The sequence below is a fragment of the Lissotriton helveticus genome, chromosome 12, assembly GCF_964261635.1.
Source record: "Lissotriton helveticus chromosome 12, aLisHel1.1, whole genome shotgun sequence".
NCBI classification, from domain to species: domain Eukaryota; kingdom Metazoa; phylum Chordata; class Amphibia; order Caudata; family Salamandridae; genus Lissotriton; species Lissotriton helveticus.
This window is the reverse complement of record NC_136073.1, coordinates 835,804,785-835,825,822: the sequence shown is the minus strand read 5'-3', so window position 1 is coordinate 835,825,822 and position 21,038 is coordinate 835,804,785. Positions and strand designations below refer to the sequence as shown.

Below are 21,038 nucleotides of genomic sequence, written 5' to 3'. Positions count from 1 at the left end.
CTGCAGCATGCCCAGGGGGGCAGCGCAAGATGCGAACCTGATTGATATGTTATGGGCATGCCCTGCTCTCTCATCCTTTTGGACAGACATTGGGGAAACAATAAGAAAAGTGGCAGGAGAAACACACTGGGTTACAACTGAAAGCTGTATACTAGGCTTATACCACAGATCGAAGAATCACAAAGTGCAAGCAAAATTTGCAGATTTAGCGCTACTTACCGCAAAGCGTTTAATAACTAAAAGATGGAAATTGGTATCTCCACCAAGTGTGTTGGGTTGGCGTGACGATGTAATCTAATGGAGAAGGGCAGAAAGTGATGCATGCACTCAGCAGAGAGGAGTAAAGGGGTTTGTTGAAGACGCCAACGTCAATGGAATGGGACATGTTGCTGGGATCCTTTAAGACTCTAGATCTAACGATATGCACCCCTCCCCTAAACCAATGATGCAGCCTGTAAACATCCAGACAGCATTTTCGGATAACACTGTAAATAAGCGATGCTGAAGAAGTAATGAAACCATGTTTTATGTATCTTTTCTAAAAACCGTTCCCCGGACATTCCTCACAGTTACTCAAAATAAGGTCATAGACCTTGGAAGACCCATTGAGGAGCCATTACACTTGTAATAAAAACTATCTACATCTCGTGTATAGCAAACAGGTCGCCGAGTAAGGTTGGGCTGGGGGTAAAGTTCAAGACTTCATAATTAGCCTGCCACATAAGTTAACATTCACGGACTACGTTTGACATAACTAATACATTTGAAAGTGATAAACGTACAGTGATGTACCCCTAGTTATGAGATACTGAATGTATATAATCCATGAATATACGACCAAAAATGTTATACAATACAACTGACGTCAAATGTACTGTGCACATTATAAAAGCAATAAAGTTGGTGGGGGGAACTAAGGCTACACCTCCCCTTTTATACTTTCTAAGTTGTTTAAGATGGTTTTCTGTTAGGGAGAGAAGGTCATCAGGAGAGGCAGTTGAGTTTTCTCTAAAATATGCCTTCAAGTCAAATATACAGCAGTTTTTTTCAGATAAGAGGTCCTGGGTGTGTGTTACATTAATAAACACAAATGGGCTGGGAGCGTCAGGCTAGTATGATTTATTTTAAGTTTGCAAGGTGAGGGTTGTGTATTGGATGGTTGGGGATTACAGGGTTGTCTGAATGGCAGCTAGCACAGTTGAAAAAACTGAATTGGGGTTGTTGATTTTTCTGGTTGCAGTTGATTTTGGATGTTTTTAAGGGCAGGCAGATCTCAAATACTAGGAGATTTGGGTTGATAGTTGACACCTCTTTGTACACATTCCCCAGTAAGTACCACAAACCATAGTAGTTACATGCAAGCTACAACCTTTAGTGGCTGTGTAACACTGCCTCTAATTTGTTAGACTCTCTTATCTAGTGTGGTGGATGCAGAGTGCCGCTGGTTTGCAGGTTGTGAGTTTGTCCTACTTTGAACATCTTCACTACATAAGGTGATGCTTTCTTGGTAGGAGAATTTCCATTACAGATTTGATGTGGTCTTGATGGAGCGCATGTCTGCAACACCAAAAATCGCTGATTGCCTAGTTTGGGACTGGACAACACTACATTTGAACTTTGATGACTCTGCTACCTTCCAGGATGTCTAGGTGCAAGGCAAGACCAGTATGCTTGGCCATTCCAAGACCATATGGAAGAAGGTGCCCGATGGGAGTTTGCACCTCCAACACCACAGTGATATAGTGCTTTCCATAACATGCATCCTTAAGGGGCTATTGTATACATGGCAGAGATATTTCAATTGGATGAGGTGAAGCTTCGCTGAAATTACCAAGGATCTAGGGGCCATTGTTGTTTTCCCCCAATCATCATCGTCCAAGGGGCCTAGATCTCCCGCCCATCACACACTGAGGGTAATCATAGGGCTGGGTGTAATCGTTACCGAGCGGTAGAGGCAGCATACGCCCTTCCTGGTCAGTTGGGATTCCAACGGGGTTACCTCCAGGGGAGTGAACTGGGAGAGGGGGTTCTAAGGATTCTAGAGAGGCCTCTGGCCTGAATACCTCTAAGGGGTAGTCTGGGAGAGCGAGAACCTAGCACACAGCAAGGTCATTGCTGCCGGCACCCCCGTACCATCTGCCCCATTTCAACTACTGGTGCCAAGCATGCAGGGTCATATAGGTGTCCGGGGCAGGTTCATGGTGACGGTACGTTCATAGGGGAAGTTAAGGGTGCTATTGCTTTCCAGTTTGGTGAGTTCTGCCGCTATGGCGGGGTCCACGCAGTCTGCGAAGACCTAATCGGCGATGGGGCGAAGGTGGCTGGTCCAATAATTTAAGTGAAAGTCTGAGAACCTCAACCGACCATCATACGGGTGTAGCACACATTTGCGGAAGGAGATTCGTGGCAGGCCACCGGCCCAAATAAAGTGTAACTACAGATTGTAGTGTACGGAAGGGGGGGGGAACGGGGTAAGGGTAGTTTTGAAAGATGTAAAGGAATCTCAGTAGCGAGATCATTTTAATAATGCTCCTCTGCCAGCAACTTTTAGACGGAGAGTGGCCCAGTGGGTCATGTCCCTTCTGGCACGAGCAATGAGAGGCGTAATGTTAATGTCCCATGCCAGCAACCAGGAGAAAGCGATCTGTAGACCACTAAAACAGGGTTATAGCCTTGATGTCTTTGTGAGAGCTCTAGAAGGGGATGTAGGTAGACTTAGACCAGTTCATAGTGAGGCCGGAAGCATTGGCATAGACCTGCAGCATGTGTGGGAGGAGGAGGAGGAGGAGGAGGAAGATCGAGGCATCTGGGTCACCCACAAAAACAAGCAAGCAAGTCATCTTCGTAGAGCGAAACCCGGTCCTTGTGTCCGTCAGGCCAACAGAAGCCACAGAGCTGTGCAACCTGCTCGATCCATTCTGCCAGTGGTTCACTGGCGAGTGCACATATAAAGGGCGAGAGAGGGCAGCCTTGTATTGTGCCCTGCTCAAAGAGGAATAACTGGGTGGTTTCTGTGTTGGGTTCTTTATGCTTAATTACTCTTCCGTTCGCCCCCCCCCCCCCCCCACCCCCTAGTTGTACAAATAGTGAGCATGCGTCTCACTATGGTGTAGGGGAGAAGATCTTTATGGGAAGTTTGTTTGAGCAGGAGAGCAAACAAGCTAAATATTTCAGTTGGTCAGACCTTAAATGGAAGTGTGCATCAATTTTGTTTAAAAGGTGTCTAATGTTTGTATTTTATATATTAATGGCCACCACTGTTAAAGGAAAAGGGCAAGCCCTTAATATAAAAAATGTTTCGCCTTACACTGGGGAGACTTACAGTTTGAAGTAGACATAATTCAAGGAATAAGCAACTCGGTGGTATCTTAGAGGCTATCAATGTAGCAGGGAAGGGGCAAAACGTAAGAATAAGAGTTCAGCTTATCCAGTGTATTCCAAGCAGTCGACACTGGCTGGGTAAGCAATTGGCAGAACTTGCATTCGATCAGATACTTATTACAGCCTCCTATAGTACTTAAAGAATCTTTTATTTGACAACTATTTTCTAAATTGTTTTTATTTAACTTTCCTAGATGTGAAAATTGTATGCTGCGTTTCAGATCACATCGATCCCTCTTCAAACACCTCCATGTCTGCTATAATGTATCCACCAGACCATCTACGCCGAGAATTGAAAGAATTAAGCCAGACTCTGGTGGTGGGCTAGAGGCTTCTGTTAAGCCCCTACTGTTGGAGGGGCTCCCTAAAATCCAGAGCGTCATCATACATCCTGAAAAGAAAGCTGTGCTGCCCAGTTCATATGCTGTCACTACAACACCCTCCACCATTGTTACTTCATTGCACCCAGCGAACTCACTTGATGATGAGCTCCCAGGTATCCAAAATGACAACCCAGAGCTTGAAAGCAAATTGAGCCTGTCCCCAGTGACTTCTCCAGTGCCCCAAACTTTTTCTCCATTGGAGACATCCTTGTATGGGTCATCAACTTTGCCTCAATTGTCTGGGGAGGCACACAGTCCTACATCGGAGCATTTTATCCCTTATGGGCAACCTTCCCCTCATAACTCATTTCAAACAGATTTGCAACATAACCTGAAGCAGTACTTGCCTAGCCAAAGCCTTCCAGTCTCCAACGCAGTGTGGAAAAAAAATCAAGGTAAAAGTAACTTCATTTTTGTTGTATGTGTTTCGTGTTTGTTTAAATGTTGCTTGAAGGGATGAAAGAATTAGTAAATTGTCAGGTGTGATGCTTCAAAACAAATTTTTGCTTGATTAAGGTCTGCTGACACTATCTTAGACAAATGGTGTTCTGTTCACTTGATTGATCTTTGTATTTCCGCCCTATTTTAATTTTTCCTTTTCATGTTGTGCCCCAAACAAATTTTTATATCTATATATCACTTGATATTTAGCTACGCCTGCACAAAAGATTTGCTAATTTAAGGTCAGGTGTAGGACCCTATTTTGCATGCGCAAACGGGTTTGCGACCTGTTTGTGCATGCGAAATACATATGGGCCATGTACTAATCCTATTTAGCGACTCGCAATTGTTTTGTGACTCGCTAAATGGGATTAGCGATTTGCTATTAGGAAGGGGTGTTCCAAGGGCGTTCAAAGAGCGTCCCTTCCTAATAGCGAGTCAGAGGCCTATGTATGACTGTTTTGCGACCGCAATTGCGGTCTCAAAATAGTCACACTTTACCACCCTTCTCAGAAGGGTGGTAAAGCACTCGCAAATGAGAAGGGAACCCATGGACCCCTTCCCCTTTGTGAATGCAGGAGAAAATATTTTTTAGGGGCAAGCAGACGCCCCAGGGACCACTACCTGGCCTTAAATAATAAAACTAAAACGTTTCATTATTTTTCTTTTTAAATGCATCCGGTTTTCCTTTAAGGAAAATGAGCTGCATTAAAAAACAAGCATTTGCAATGCAATAGGTCTCGCATTAGGAAAGTTTGAGCTATTGGTATTGTAAATGGCAAAGTTTTTATTTATGTGTTGTTTTAGAAAATAGCGAAATTAATAGCTTTGTCATTTACAATGCCAATAGTTATAACTTTCGCAAATGTGATACCTATAGCATTTGTAATGCAATATGTAATATGTTTTGTATTTACATGACTTAGATGTATCGCTATTACAAATAATAATGGCGTTTAATTTTTTTAAATAACTAATACTTAAATAAAAGTTATTGTAATTTATAATGGCAATAGCTTAAACTTTTCTAGAGAACTTTTGTGAACCAAGACCCACATTCACGCTTACTAAAACAATGACAACCCCCCCCCCCCCCCCCCAAAAAAATTAAGAGAGCAACCGGGCACAAGATCGGGCAGTGGTTAGAGAGGTGCCAACACAAGCAAGAGACAATAGTCTGTCAGAAGCTTAAATATGGTCACTTTATTTTAAAACATTGCTTGACGTTTATTTATACTTTTAAGTGTGTTTTGAGAACCAAATAAGGAGGAGAAAGGTTGAGGGGACAAGGGGGACCACAGTCAGGTGGGCAATTATAGTTAATGACCCAGAACCGAGGAGGAGGGTTTGTGAGGTGGGTAGACAAGAAGGTGGGGCAGCGATAATCAGCAGCTTTTACCATGCCATTTATTAAAGAGTATTTAAAGAGGCGGGAGGGGCAAAATGGGGGGAAAAAAAATCTCCCGTTGCCCAGACAGGTTAATGGCTTTGATCATTACTGTAAACGGTTGCCCCCATATCAGGATACGACTTAAAGGTGCCATTAGCTGCTCTCAAAATAAAATATAAAAAAACCTACAGATGCATGTATGAATATTTCCATGTAGAACTTAGTACATGTTTGAGCCGTTAAACCACATTTCTACAAATGGAGAAATATTGCATAAGCAGGGTGTCAAATATCGCATCGGCAGGGTGTCAATAACAGTTTATGCTGCGTTCCTTGTAAATAAGTGAGGAATTCAACTTGAGACTGTAGGCTGCTCAATACTATTTGTTCAAAATCTGCATTAAACCCCTCCCAACTCCTCCACCCTCCCCAGCCAATGGGCTTGTACCATACGCCTTTACATAAATACTGAAACGGGCCCCCACCTTGCAGCAATTGCGAGACCCATCAAAATTCTTTTCCATTTAAAAAATATACCTAAATTCGAGGATTCAAACAGTTACAATAAGAAAATGTTACAGTGCCTTTGACTAAGGAAATATTGCTGTCTTAAAAAAGCCAATATTCCCTTTTTTGCATATTGAAATGATTCTCAGCATTTGTTTTACAACTTACCTACATACAATAATTTAGTAAAATGAGAATGACAAAGGTAGATACTTACTAAACTGAATGATTGGGTTCGGGTCTTTGCACGCCCGGTCCGCCGCGGCCCTGTCCACCATGGTCACAAAGCCGTAGCCCCGGGACTTAACCGGTCTGCCGGTCGGTGATTACCACGGCCTCCTCGATGTCCCCGAACACCTCGAAGTACTTCCTGAGCGAGGCATCGGTCGTGTGGTAGGGGAGGCCGCCAACAAAGATCTTGGTCATGGTGGTGTCCTTCTGCAGCGTGTGCATGGTGGCCGGTGGACTGTGCAATGGCAGGCGCTGGAGCAGCATGTGACAGGGGCTGTGGGCACCCGTGGGCGGTGGCGATGTGCGGGGGAAGAAGAGCTCCGAACGGGCAGGGCTGAAAACGGGAGCGGGAAGCAGTCCTCAGGCAGCGCGGGTCCCCATACGCCTGATGCACCGGCCTGCGGCCAGGAAGTCAGGCAGGCCGGCGCGACAACCGGAAACAGGAAGTAGGAGGGCGGGAGCCTACCCCGCCTCCCAGGGAAGAGCCGTGATTGTTTGGAGCACCGGAGCAGGCAGGAGCCTACCCTGCGCCCCGGTGCCGAAGGAGGGAGGAAGAGTCCTGCTGCCGGGCCCTGCAGCTGAGGAGAGCAGCTGAGGAGAGCCGCCGCACCAAGGAAGCCGGTGAGTGGGTTGCTGAGCTGCGAGGGCGGGGGGCATGTGTGTGTGTGCGCGCGTGCGGCGGGGGGTGGGGGGTGGGGGGGCTGTGTATGTGTGTGCGTGCGTGTGTGTGTCTTGGAGTGCGTGTGTGTGTGACTGTGGAGGAGGGGGGGTGTGTGAGCGAGTGTCTATCTGTATGCGCGCGCGTGTGCACGGCGCGAGACAGAACGTGCGCGTTCGCGCACACAAATCCAGGGAAAAAGCTCGTAACACCCTCTTGTCCTCCTTCCCCCGTAACAGACAACATTAGGTCTCCAGCTGGACACCTGCATCCTTTGGATGCAGTTTACCAGCTCGACCTAAAAACTGCTTTGTTTAAAAGCAGTCCCAGACATGGAGATCTGTTGAGCCCAGCAGGCCACCATACCTGGTAGGGCCAGCCAAACTCTATGGTGCCTCATGAATATTGATGAGGCATGCAATTTGCGACCCCATTGAGAATCGCAAACAGTGTCTCAGACACTGTTGTACATATCCTTTTGCGAGTCGCAAATTGCAATTTGCAAAATGACATGGTCGAACATCTGGCCCTTTATCTCCTTCATGCTTTTTACGGAATGTCTACGTTTAGAGCTCAACTTCTTCAAGCCTGCCTGCAATAAGTCCAGCTGCTATGCGTAGAGCCAGATACAGTCATATAATTAGTCTTATCTCGATCAAATGGAAAGAATGTTGCTTGGGATAAACAGTGGGTCTCCCAAAAAGACAGTTGTTTATTTTCTTTGAAGGATTTTGTCTTTTAAACTTCATCTGAAATGCATGGCATTCATCCCAACTGTTTCTTTATGCTGTACTGGTCACAAGGTAAATGGTACAATCGACATTTGTTAATTATTTCTTTACGATCAGAGACTCCTTTAAGTCTGCTTGGGGAGCGTCTAGGTGATCAAAGGACGCACTACTAGGTCAGCAGGCCTTGGAGAGGGATCTAACCTGATTGAAAATCAAGCAACTATCTTGGACAGAAAACTAGAATGCCATCTATGAAGTACTGCACCTCATGTTGAGCAGTGTCCATATAACCCACCAACAGTAAAAAAAATGTCACCAGCCCCTCTACCAAACGAAATGCTTATTGGAATAGTAGTTCCCCAACATCTCTATCTTATGTGAAGTCTTAAACAGAATGTAATTGCATTATGAAGCAAATAGACATTTTTCTCGCTTTATTCTATGAGAGATATGATAGCACAGAGTTTACGGCCATTAGTCCGTTAGTTTTATTAGATTGTAAGAAGGCTTCATTTCACTTCATGTTTAGGTTCCTTTTTTGGCAGGATTAGACCTTTACTTTATCTATGAAAGTTCAGCTTACACTACCTGGGCTACACCCCCTCCCTCTTCTTTCCAAATAATTTTTAGATTTTCAAATGTAGATGTGTCCCATACCTTCGATTCTATCAGAATGACTGATCTTTCTTTTGTAGATAAATAATTACAGGCCAAGGAAAAACCCACAGCTTACATCCTCTGTCTTTTCAAGTTATCTGGATGGGCAATATGGTTCTATACTAGAAAAGAAGATTAGAGAGTCAAAAAAATCTGAGCCGGCGTCTTAGACAACCACCAAGGTAGTTAGCATTCATGTACTAGGCTTTGTGATCCTTAGTGGGAATCTGTACAAAGATGTGTCCACTATCAACCGGAATTTCCTAGTATTTGAGCTTTGCGAGCAGTTAAAAACTTCCACAGCAACATAATCGGAAAATCAACATCCCAAACCGGTTGAGCCACTTCACATGGGCTGACTCTCACTTTGCACCCATTCAGTAGTTTTTTGTAATTTGTAGTGGTATTTATAGAGCGCAACGGTCGCTCCGAAAGGAGCATCTTGGCGCTGACATTTCTCTGTGTAGGATCATATCAAGTAGTAGGGGGAAAAGAAATTATATGGCGGATTTGATGTAATCATCGTTGAGGCTGAAGATCCAGGTTTTGAGCAGTTTTCTGAAGGGTTTTTCGTGGGTTACGAATCTCAGGTTTTTGGGCAAAAGGTTCCAGGCTTTAGAGGCCAAGTGGTATAAGGTTTTGCCGCCTTTTGTCTTCAGATTGAACTTGGCAGGGAGGATGAGTTTGTCGTGGGAGGAACGTAGAGATCTAGACGGGTTGTAATGAGGGAAACGTTTGGTAAGGTATCGAGGGCCGGAGCTTTTGAAGGCCCGGAAGGCGACAAGCAGCATTTTGAAAAATATTCTCTTATGAATGGGGAGCCAGTGCAGAGATTTTAAGGCAGCGGAGATGGACGATTTTCTAGGCAGCTTTAGGACGAGTCTGGCTGCGGTATGGAGGACACTTTGGAGTTTAAGTATGGACTTTTTCGCTCCTGCGAGGAGACCATTACAGTAATCCAAGCGCGAGATTATAGGGCTACCGTTACCGTTTTTCTGGAGTCAAGAGGTAGGAAGTCGAAGAATTTTTTCAAGGACTTGATGATACCGAAACAGCGGCCCGCCACGGTTCTGACGTGGTGGTCGAAAGAGATCTCTGTCAAACAAGATGCCGAGGTTCCTAGCAGTGGTTACGGTCTTGGGAGGGGCAACGGATTTTTCTGGCCACCAGAGGGCTGGGCAGAAGGTGGTATTTTTTCCCATGGGGAGGATCTCAGTTTTGCTGGAGTTACATTTGAGGTGGTTTAAGTCCATCCATTGGAAGACAGCTGTCAAGCAGTTTTTGAGGTTTAGCTCTGCCCTCGTGGAGTTCTTCTCCAAAGGTACAATGAGTTGGGTGTCATCGGCATACGATGTTACAGGTATGCCGAAGGACTCGATGAGGGATATGAGAGGGACGAGGTAAACATTGAAGAGGAGAGGGCTTAAGATGGAGCCCTGGGGGACCCCTGAGGAGACTCTCTTCTCGTTGGAGTGAAAAGGACCGAGAGCGATGGTTTGGGATCTGTCGGTAAGAAAGGATTGTATCCAAGCTAGGGCCACATCAGAAATCCCTATGTCTACCAATCTGTTGAGCAGGATGGTATTAGAGATGGTGTCGAACGCCGCAGTAAGGTCTAAAAGGATGAGGACGACGTTCGTCTTCTGGTCTTGGAGCGTTTTAATGGAGTCAGTGAGCTCGATCAAAGCCGTTTCGGTGGAGTGATTGGGGCGAAAGCCAGACTGTTGCGGATGTAGTATATTGTGTGCTTCAAGATATTGTTTGAGTTCCCTGTATACCATATGCTCTGTAATTTTACCTAAGGCTGGAAGAAGTGAGATTGGCCGAAGGTTGGTTAAATCTGCTGGGGGTTTGTTAGCTTTCTTCGTCAGGGGTTTCACTGTTCCCTGTTTCCACAAGCGAGGGACACAGCCTGTCCTTAGGGAGGAATTGACAATTTTATTGATTATTGGGTTTACCATATCAATGAGTTGGTGCAAAATTTTTGGGGGACAGGGGTCGGAGGGCGACCCGGATTTGCAAGCCAAGATAACCTCTCTGGTTAGGTCTAGGGAAACCGGCGAGAATTTTTTTAGGGTAAACCCAGGGGGTGCAATTGGAGGGTGACCCCGTGAGATTTGGCTGGCTTGGGTGGGAGAAAAATCCTTTTGAATAGCGTCAATTTTTTCCTCCAAGTAATCAGCTATTTTGTTGCACAGCTCTTGGGATGGCGGTATTTCAGTTTGTAGGGTTTTGGGCTGGGTAAACGATTTCACTATGGAGAAAAGTGTTTTTTGTTTTTGGTTGGAGTCATTGATAGCTTTGATGTAGAAAGATTTTTTAGCTGATTTTATGTTGGAGTGGTAATCTTTCCTTAGTTGAATGTATGATCGACGGTCAGCGTTATCATACGTTCTGCGCCACTTTCGTTCGGCCTTTCTGCAGGAAAGACGTAACGTGGCTACATCAGGAGTAAACCAAGGGGCATTAGATTTGAGTTTCTTTTCTGATCTATGGAAGCGATTGGGGGGGGGTCTCGAGTGATCCATCCGTGGAAGAGGTTAGCGTCGGATTCGATGTCTCCGGTGAGGATGGGGACATGAGATTGAGGGATAGGGTCGAGTTCGAAAGCTTCTTGTATTTTTTTCCAGTTTACGGAGTTGTCCGGGTGAGAGTTGAGTTTGCTGGACGAAAGTGGACGGGAGGTTATAATGTGGAAAGGGATCAGGCAGTGATCCGTCCAAATTTGAGGTACCGGGGGAAGGGTTGTGAGGGAGGGAAGGTTGGAGCACACACCGTCGAGTGTATGTCCAAGGGCATGGGTGGGCAGAGACACTTTTTGCTGGAGATTAAAAATATCTAGAGTCTGTAAGAAAGTTAAGGCCTGTTGATCAGAGTTGGATTCCAGGTGAAGGTTAAAATCACCAAGCAGCGTGAAATGGGGGTATCTAAGCAGAAGATGACCCAAAGTGTCGGGAAGTGTATCTAGAAAATTGGAGGGATTACCTGGTGGGCGGTAGATAAGTCCACCTGAGAAGGACAAGGAGTCGTTAAGTTTGATTGAAAAACCGAGTCCTTCAGTGTCTTTTAGGGGGTCTAGGTTAAAGGTATGACGGGAAAAACTGTTTTTCAGTATTAATGCTGCTACTCCGCCTCTCCCTTTCGGTCTGTCCTGTCTAAAGATGGAGAAGCCTTGGGGGAGGGCGATAGCTAAGTCCGGATTGCTATTGTCAGAGAGCCAAGTTTCCGTTATCAGGAGGCAGTCGAGATCTAGGTCGAGGATAAGGTCTCTTGTGTCTTGGCTGTGTTTGCACATAGAGCGTGCGTTAATCAGTCCACCTTTGAAGTGCGGCAGGTTATCCCTGTGGGGGGGAGTGGGGGAGGGTGAAAAGACTGGGGTAACAATGGGGGACCATTGGCAGATATTACAGTGGAATGGGTCCGCGAGGTCCGTCAGGATAAGTTGGCAGGAGCAGCAGTTCTTACCGCGTAGTCGATGGAGGTCGCTGGATGGATAACTGATACGGGTTGCAATTTGGGCAGGGTTTCCAGCGCTAGTCGCGGTTTTGGCGCGGACGGGCGCAGACGGGCTTGCCTTAGGCGCACCTTCGGCGCGCAAACGGCGCTCCCGCTGCGCTCGTCGGCTGCGCTTCCTGTGCATGCACATATCCGGCAGAGAGGGGGGTGTGGCCTAAAGGGGGCGTGGTCAGCGCGCACGCCTGGGCTGATGGCGGCCGCTGAAATGGAAGGAAAACGCGACAGCGTTCAGGTCGGCTGTGCGCTCAGAAGGGATCAGTTCCTGTCTGTGGCGCTTGGATTTAAAAGCGTCAAAGTAAGTTTACACCACACAATTATTAAAATCGTTTTTCAGCTTCAATTTCAGTTAAAAATACTCTCGTACCTCCAGCCCCGGCTTTCCGCCTCAGGGCTGGGTAAAGAAATGTAGAGAGGCGCTAGTATTCAGTGCTTATGTAGAGCGATCGGGGTGTGTGGCCTAAAGGGGGCGTGGTCAGCGCGCACGCCTGGGCTGATGGCGGCCGCTGAAATGGAAGGAAAACGCGACAGCGTTCAGGTCGGCTGTGCGCTCAGAAGGGATCAGTGCCATTGGACAACCAATCCTGCAATCCCCAACCACCCAATCCACAAACCTACCCTCACCAACTTTAGAAGGAATTATACAACACTGATGCTCTCAGCCTATTTGTAAAGATCAGTCTCATTGATACTAGCTCTGCCCCTAAGCATGACTAAGACACCCAGGACCTCATATCTGAAAACAACTTGCCATTTATTTGACTTCTCAAGACAGTTTGGAGAAACCTCAACTGCCTGTCTTGATGATCTTCTGTCTCCACTGTTGTGAGACTGTCTCTGACTTGCAGACTTTTCTGACATCACTATAATCAGAAAATGTTTGTTCTATTGTCTTAATCTGTTTAGGCTGCAGCTCTGTCCCCCGGTCTGGTTGCTCATGTTCAGATCCTGGATGGCTACACTTATGCAAACAAAGTATGGCATAAACAGTAAAAATAGGCACCTCCTTGCTTTGCAAGTCAAAAAGAGACACAAAATTACAGGATTCATAGCTTTGTAACTCCAGACATCTAAGTGGCCGGGTATACGGGAAGACGACATTGGCGGTTCTCGTCAGCCACTAGAGAGCAGCAGAGAGCTAGTGGAGAACGGAGCAGTCGAGCAGCAACGAGTTAGACGAGCAGGTCGAGCAGGACGCCGCACGCCACAGGTCACCGCCGTCACCATCGGTACCGAGGACCGAGCGCAGAGGTCCGAGCGCTGAGGTCCCCAAAGCCTTTAAGTCCAAGCGGCCGCCGATTGCCCTGATTGCCGTCCACCCTGTTTTCCGACAGAGAGACATCACGGACAGTAGCGAGACAACAGCGGGGGCTCGGCGCATTGCACCAGCACTTCAGGACGCTCAGCCTCTTTCCTTCAGCCAGCCCCTCCAGCCAGCCCCTCCCGGGATGCAACTCACCTGCCTGCGAGCGAAGCGGGTGGTTAGAGAGAGCATCTTGGCGGTCTTGGCTCAGCTGGCATAGAACCTGGATCTGACCTTGACGGAGGCGAGCATGAGTACAGAGACAGAGAAAACTTTCACCCACACTCACCCCACATTGCTTGAGTTAATTAAGTTACCGACCCTACAGAGACAGAGAAAACTTGCACCCACACTCACCCCACACTGCTTGAGTTAATCAATTAACCGATCCCTACTGGTGCTTGACGGCTGGCGGGCGAACCATTGAAGGAAAGACTTGTTCGCTGCCCACGCCGATATCCATCCGCCAGTGAGAGAAGTGTGGTGTGCGGAGTGTGGGGCGGGGTGACGGCAGGAAGGAGGTTGAGGCTCCCGGTGGCAGGTTCCCGGTAGTAGCCCCCCCGAAGCTGAGCAAACGCAGCAGCGCGGGGATTGTAGGAGAGTGAGAAAGTCTACAGCCTACTGCGCACAGCCCGCTTGCAGCACGCGAGTCACTGCCCGGGAGCGGGCCACCGTGAGCAGTTGCGGAGCAGCAAGCAGGGAGAACTCGAGCCCCTGCAATCCATCATAGCACAAAAGAGCTCCCAAACAGCGGCCCACAGCACTGAGCAGCACTGTCCCGGTGAGAGACATAGACACGGAGGAACCTGAGAGACATCAAGAGCCCTTTAAAGGGATTCAGTGAACCACCATGAGGTCAGGAAGAGAAAGAAGACTTCCAACAAAGCAACCAGCTAAACGAAAAAGAAATAATACAACCACGAGCTCAGCATCACCAGAAAAATTTAAGCGAACACCTAATAACACCAACGAAAAAGATAAAACAATTAGCAACACCACCTTGCCGGAAAGTAGTCCCAATGAAATCAATACCAGTACAATCGACGGTCAGCCACCCGACAAAGACATCAATCACAGCCCAACTCTACTTCCAGAACAACCCAGAAGTAGCAAAAGGAAAAATATCCACCACCTAATTAATTTAGCGGGACATCAAACGGAAACAAAACACAGCTTCCAGCCGAAAATTTATACAAAATGTACCTTTTTAAAAAAAAACCTGGAAACGCCATCTACTCCTCAAATGACTCCATCACAGGCCTCCAATCTCCACTACAACCTGCAAGCACAAACAAAGTCTTGCCCCCAAACCAAATGCTATACAGCAGCTGAAATACATAAGGCACCGACACCAGGGGAGTGAACGGTCGACGCCGGAGGCGAAGCAGGCGCAGGGGATCACTGGGCAAAAGAAACCAGAAGGCAAATGCCATCAGAAGGTGCCATCAGCAAAGTCCCCCTAATAGAGGGACCCCTCGAGGGAAGCTCCGAGGGAGGCATCGAGGAAACAAACCAATCAAGTCCCTTACCAAAGGAGGACACACCAACAAAGGACGCCCTAAAGCTGGAAGGGTCCCTGGGGCTCTACAGCATCAAAAAACATTGCCATCTATCTCCAACCAAAATCTTCTCACATACTCAGCAGGCGGAGGTAGAAGCAACAACAACAAATTATGAAACAGAATTCTCTCAAGCACCCAACGCCCATTCAAACTTAGAACAAAAAACTCAAGGCCACACAGAGGCTCCCGATATACCAGGATCAAAATCCGATCCCGCAAATTCCTCACCAACCATTGCAAGAGGGGACCAAAGTTCCCCAGACAGGGACATGACCTTCCTGGTATCCCAAGAATGGAGCGAACTAGTGGCAGCATATAACTTTACGGAACCTATCACCAGTAATAGCGAAGATAGCTCCCATTTGCTCAGAGAGGGGACCAGAGACTCCGGTAACTCCTTTTGGGTAACCTTACTTAGCACAATACAGCTATCATCAACGGCACTTCAATATCAATCAGACAAGCTCGACCTACAACTGACAGTCCTACAATGGCTAGCAGAGGCCACAATGTGGATTGATAGAAAACTTGCAGACCTTAACGGCCTCATAAAAAGAGGACAAGAGTCGGCTAAACTAATCCAAATTGAAAGAACTAACTGCATCTGCTTGCCAATTATCGACAAACTGTCATCTCTACCTACGATGTTGGGTAACCTCTTGGAGGACATAAAAACAAACATCGTAAAGCCCCGCCCCAACAAACGACAGGCTCGATAAGACCGACACAGAACCAACTACAATAAAACTTCCATTAACAGAGGCTAGGTTCAACACCCCTCTCAACACAAGGGCATCAGGAAACAGGAAAGACCCACAAAAAACAATCACGCAGTGGTGCCAGCCTTCAACCACAACAACCTTACCTGAAGAATCTCCTCAGAACATCCCCACAAGAGGACGAATCGAGCCACTGGAGAGACCACCTAATTCCCGGGCCCGACGAAAGCAAAAAAGAAAGGGCCGGAACAAGAAAACAGCAGAAGCAGACAGCAGAGAAGAGAACAGCCATCTTATCACACCGAGGGATAAGGAATTGTCAGGCGTCCGTAAGTACCAAAGGGAACTCATAAATCTCCCACCACCATCTACAAATTCACCGCAAACAAAGACGCCAACAGTAGCAGGAACAGGATCCCTTACACTCTCAAAAGAGGTCTCTAGCCTCAACTTAGAGCTGAACCCCGCCGGTCAAATATACAATCCAGCAACCAGAAAACCATCAGAACTGGAAGAAAAAGGGAAATGGGTCTGCCAAGCAGCAACAACGCAACCAATTCTGGAAGCCAGTAAGCAGGCCCGAGTGGAGGCTGAATCGATCAGAATAGAAGTCATTTCAAAAAATCTCTCAAAAAAATGCACCTGCGACAAAACTGAGACCACTATTAGTGAAACAACAAAGAATTGCTGATCAACAAATATCGTCAACACAGAAAGCAGCCAGATGACAGAGAAATCGGAGGGGGTGATTTCCAATTGTGGAACAACAACTTGGTATACCCACCAGCCACACGGGAAGACACATATTGAGCAACAAACGCACCAGCAAATACCGCCCCCTGTGGAAAAGGACTCGGATACAGTCTTATTTATTCCCAAATTTATATCCAGAGGGAGAGTGGACATCTTAAACAGGGGCAACATTTTAAAGTTAATCAACTCAATAGACAAACTAAAAAACATAAAAACTTCTGATCTGATAACTCTTGCATTCCAACCAGCCCCCCACCCACATGGAAACGAAACAACAAAGACCATATGGTCAACAAGGGAGGTAGCAAACTTAATCATGAACTAATCATTCAGATTCTCACAGTGGGGAATTAAGCTCGAAGTAGAAAAAAGGCCAGCTTACCCTACTCTGCTCCTTGAAGAAAGGAAACAAGAACGCCCCCAACTGGCTAAGTCAATACTGAAAGGAGCACTTAGTTACTCCCCAGGGTTGGAAAAATATTCACCGCAGTCTTATAACCCCATCTTTCAGCAACAACCATCAAGCTCAATAATAACACGTACCATACCTGGCGGTGATACCAACTGACAAAAAGCGCCAGTCTTAAGTCTTGACTTGGAGGCCCCCCACACTAAAATTAAAATATGCAATTGGAATATCAACGGCCTGTCAGACAAACTGGAGGACCCAGAAACATTAAATGACCTAAAAAGTTTTGACCTGATTCTCCTCCAGGAAACTTGGGAATCAAACGATATCCCTTTACAAGGCTACACAACTTTGACCCATCCGGCAACCAGAGGCTCTCAATATGGCCGCAGCTCAGGCAGTCTGGCAATACTTACCTCAATAACAACCATTGGCAAAACGGAAGTAAAAAGAGTAAACATTACCCCACCAAATGAAATACAGTCTATATCATTTACAGTCAAAAACAACCAGGACATCCAACAGCTACATGTCATAAACACATACATACATCCGAAGCACAGGAAATCTGGGTCAAGGGAACTTGTCAAAGAATTGACAAGGCTCATGGTTGATGGGGACATGGAGAACATACTTGTGGCAGGAGACTTTAACCTCAACCTCTTTGGAGACAAAACTATGGACGAAATGACAAAGGAAATGGACACCATCTGGACAATCCCAAGCCAATCCATCCCCTCCCGTAACAAACATACCAAAACCTCAACCCAGCTAGTAAAAGAACTTGAGCAACTAAACCTAAGAGTGCTCAACGGTCGACTTACAGAGGATATCCCTCCAGCACCCACACCTTTCTTATCAAGCACTTCTTCACACCTAGACTTCATGCTTGTGTCACTTCCACTGTACGAGAAAATAAGCTCGTTTAAGATAGGAGAAAGTGCCCAAAGCGACCATCTGCCGCTAGAAGCCAATCTTGGACTGACCGGCGTGAACGAAGCAGTTGAAAAAAGATACATCGCCACAGAACATACTATCAACTACAGAAAAATAAGATGCAAGCCCACCGAGCCCGAGCAACTATTAACCAGTGCAAAATCAATCATACACCAGACATCCAGTTCAAACAATAACTCCCTTGACGCCTGGGTAGACTTTGTAACGGAACTAGGAGCCAGACACGCTACAGAGATAAAAAATTCAAAAAGGCAATGTCACCACCAGGTTTACACATGGCAAAATAACAACTGCGGAGATAAAAAATATAAAGCGAGAAATAAAAAACACTCTCAAACAAACTCGAAAATATCCTAACTCCGAGAACACCCAAAAGAAACTCCGCACGTTAAAAGCACTGCTAAAAAAGAAGACCTGGGAAAGGAAAAGGCAACTGAACGAGGATTACAATTCCAAACAGAAGAACAGCTCCGGCTTTTGGAAGATCATTCACAGCCTCCAACAGCCAGGTCATAAAGGCATCAACTCCAACATATCCGAACCCGATTGGGCTTCCTATTTATCAGCTCACTTCAACATATCAGACCCTGCAACGGTTGCATCAATAGGGGGAGACATGTCAGACGGAGCGCGCCAGAGCTCTGACAATTTCGGCATAGTCAACCACAAAGAGAACCAAGCCCGCAGGTGGAGTCCAATGCAGGATCAAACCTCAATTGAGGCCAAAGGCCTACCACTAACACTTGACCCACCCACATTTGAAGAAGAAAATTCATTCCTGGACACACCAGACCGGTTAAGAAAACTAATCTTAAGGGGCAAACTCGAGAGGGCCCCTGGTCCCAACGGGATCCCGTCGATACTATACAAGCAAGACCCTGCCTTCTGGAGTAACATCTTGACACCAGTATTTCACGCAATAAGGGAAACAGCAAAAACACCAACATCCTGAAGTGGCTTGATAATAAGCCCGATCTACAAAAAGGGCGCCAGGAATGACCCAAGTAGCTATCGTCTTATAGCCTTAATAGACACAGAGGCAAAATATTATGTGGGCCTTATTTTGGAGGAATTAACATCCTGGGCAACAGCAAACAACATCACCCCAGCAACCCAAACCGGATTCCGCAGCGGCCAGGGAACCTGGACAAACATCATGGCGCTAACCCTTTTGTCTGATGCCGCAAAAGCTTCCAAGAGTTCCCTCTTTATGTGCTTCATTGCCTACAGCGCTGCGTTCGACCACGTAGTTCGACACAAACTCTGGCGGAAGCTGGACAGATGGGGAATTCCAGGCCCACTCTTACAGCAGCTGATAATGCTACACACCGACACTTGGGTCAGGATTAAACTAGGACCAGGTACGCACCTTTCGAGACAAATTAAGACCAGCAAAGGTCTGAAACAGGGCTGCGTCCTAGCCCCCATGCTGTTCAATCTCTTTCTTGCAGACCTCCCTGGCGAATTGGAGACAGTAAAATCCCATGCCCCAAGACTAGGCAACATCACGCTCTCAAACCTCCTCTACGCAGACGACCTAGTCCTCATCAGCCGGTCCCCCATCGGTCTCCAACACCTCCTGGATAAAACCAATGCATTTTCAAAAACTAATTCACTAACAATCAACTTAAATAAAACAAAAGTTATGACAACGAACTACCACAAAAAACGAAAACCCGCATGGTTCCTGGACGGACAGAAGCTAGACCAGGTAGCCTCTTACAAATATCTAGGCGTCATAATAGAAGGTAACAGCTCCTTCAAACATCAACTAGAGGCCATACGTCGGAAGGGCACGACATTCCACCTATCGATAAAGCCTTTGCAGAAAGCACTTCCCGACCAGTCACTGGGCCCTCTCCTTCAGGTAATAAGAGCTCGCTTACAGCCCATGCTCACCTACGGCAGCGAGTCCATGCGAGGCAAAGACTCAATAACACTAGACAAAACCATCAGCCGAGCATACAGGGCAATATTTCATCTCCCCATGAACTCATCACCCACACACATCTGCCTTGAATTCGGCCTGCAGAAACAAGCGGTGGAGAGAAGAGGCGCATATATAAAAACCTGGTGGAAAATCAGAGATGCCGACCATGGATCCCTAAACGCCCATCTCTGGACCGAATTGACCATCAGAGACAACTCACCTGCAAGGACCTATTTAATGGAATCACTGAAGATCCTAGGACTAGTAGACCTATGGGAGTCGGCAACTGACCCTGGCACCTTCAAAGAAGTGGTGTCGAAAGTAACGAAGATGGTCTCATCAATTGAGGACAAAGCTACCTTAGCCAAGAGAGCACACGGATGGGTCGTGTTGAAAGGTTACAGCTCTCTAAAACCACAAGAGTACCTAAAAACGGGCCTCACGCAGAAGACAAAAAAGAAGTTCCTTAACATGCGCCTGGGCAAAATCCCTATAGCTCCGCACCTGGCACCATGGACAAGGGAAAACCCTGCAAATCAATGCCGCCTCTGTCTTTTTGGGAAAGAGGACCTTATACACATTATCTGCATCTGCACAAATCTTCGGGACATAAGGCGCTCTCTGCTTCGGGCTCTATGGAACCAGAAGGGCATAACGAGTTGTAGGCAGGCGGTGATGCTCTGCTTTAATCCCGAAGAAACTCAGCTAAATTGCAGAACAACAAAATATTTCGACATAGTGGCCACAAGACTAAACGAAAAATCCAGAGGGTATACTCAAAGCATTAGCCAAATAATATCAAAGTAAACACCCCATGCTATCTTTGTTCTTGATAATTGGAAGCATCAAGGCCACGTAAAGTCCACTGGTTTTTACGCAACTCAAGCTGAGACTTTTACATTCAAAAATACTCGAGCCATGGCTCCTTTTTTGTTTTAAAGAAATTACTGACTTTTAACATTTGTACGTTTTAAAATTGTGAGTTTTTATTAACTGTACAATAAACAAACCTTAAACCAGACATCTAAGACACATTTCTAAATGTCTTTGAGACATTATATTTGTAGAAGACATCTTGATTGCTGCAAGTCTGTCCAATGAAGAGGAAAATGCTATTAACATCTTACGCAAGCCTAGTCGAAGGATAGGAGGTGGAGCAAGCACAAAAGTGCAACAAAACTGAAAGGAACCACGGGTAAATGGTTTCGGTCTAGATCTGAAAAGAACATAAGTTACTTACCTGCAACTGTATTTCTCTAGTTTAAGCATCTTTCAAAGATTCATATACTAGAATCATGCCCTATAGTCAAAGTGGGAGTCCCAAGGTATGCTTATAAAGCGGTACAATATAATACACATAGTCTATAATGGCTAGAAAACATTAACTTTGGTAACTTATCCACATTCATTTATTAAGAACCAAATTTCACCCAATCAGGTGACAGCACTCTCTAGAACACAGCCCGCTAACACTTCATTCCCTCAGATTTTCTACTGCACGTCGTATGATGGG

At 46.3% G+C, this 21,038-nt stretch overlaps 1 protein-coding gene and 1 pseudogene across 2 annotated transcripts in view; one reads left to right on the top strand and one right to left on the bottom strand.

Annotated features, from left to right (window-relative positions):
- Positions 1-21,038, top strand: part of ZNF414 (zinc finger protein 414) — a 176,052-nt gene that overhangs the window by 114,345 nt on the left and 40,669 nt on the right. For both annotated transcript variants that reach the window (XM_078670108.1, XM_078670109.1), the window contains exon 5: positions 3,576-4,159. In XM_078670108.1, the coding sequence (XP_078526234.1) occupies positions 3,576-4,159 (584 nt within the window). The remainder of the gene's footprint in view (positions 1-3,575; positions 4,160-21,038) is intronic.
- LOC144799284 (RNA-binding protein 38 pseudogene) lies at positions 6,285-6,555 on the bottom strand (annotated as a pseudogene).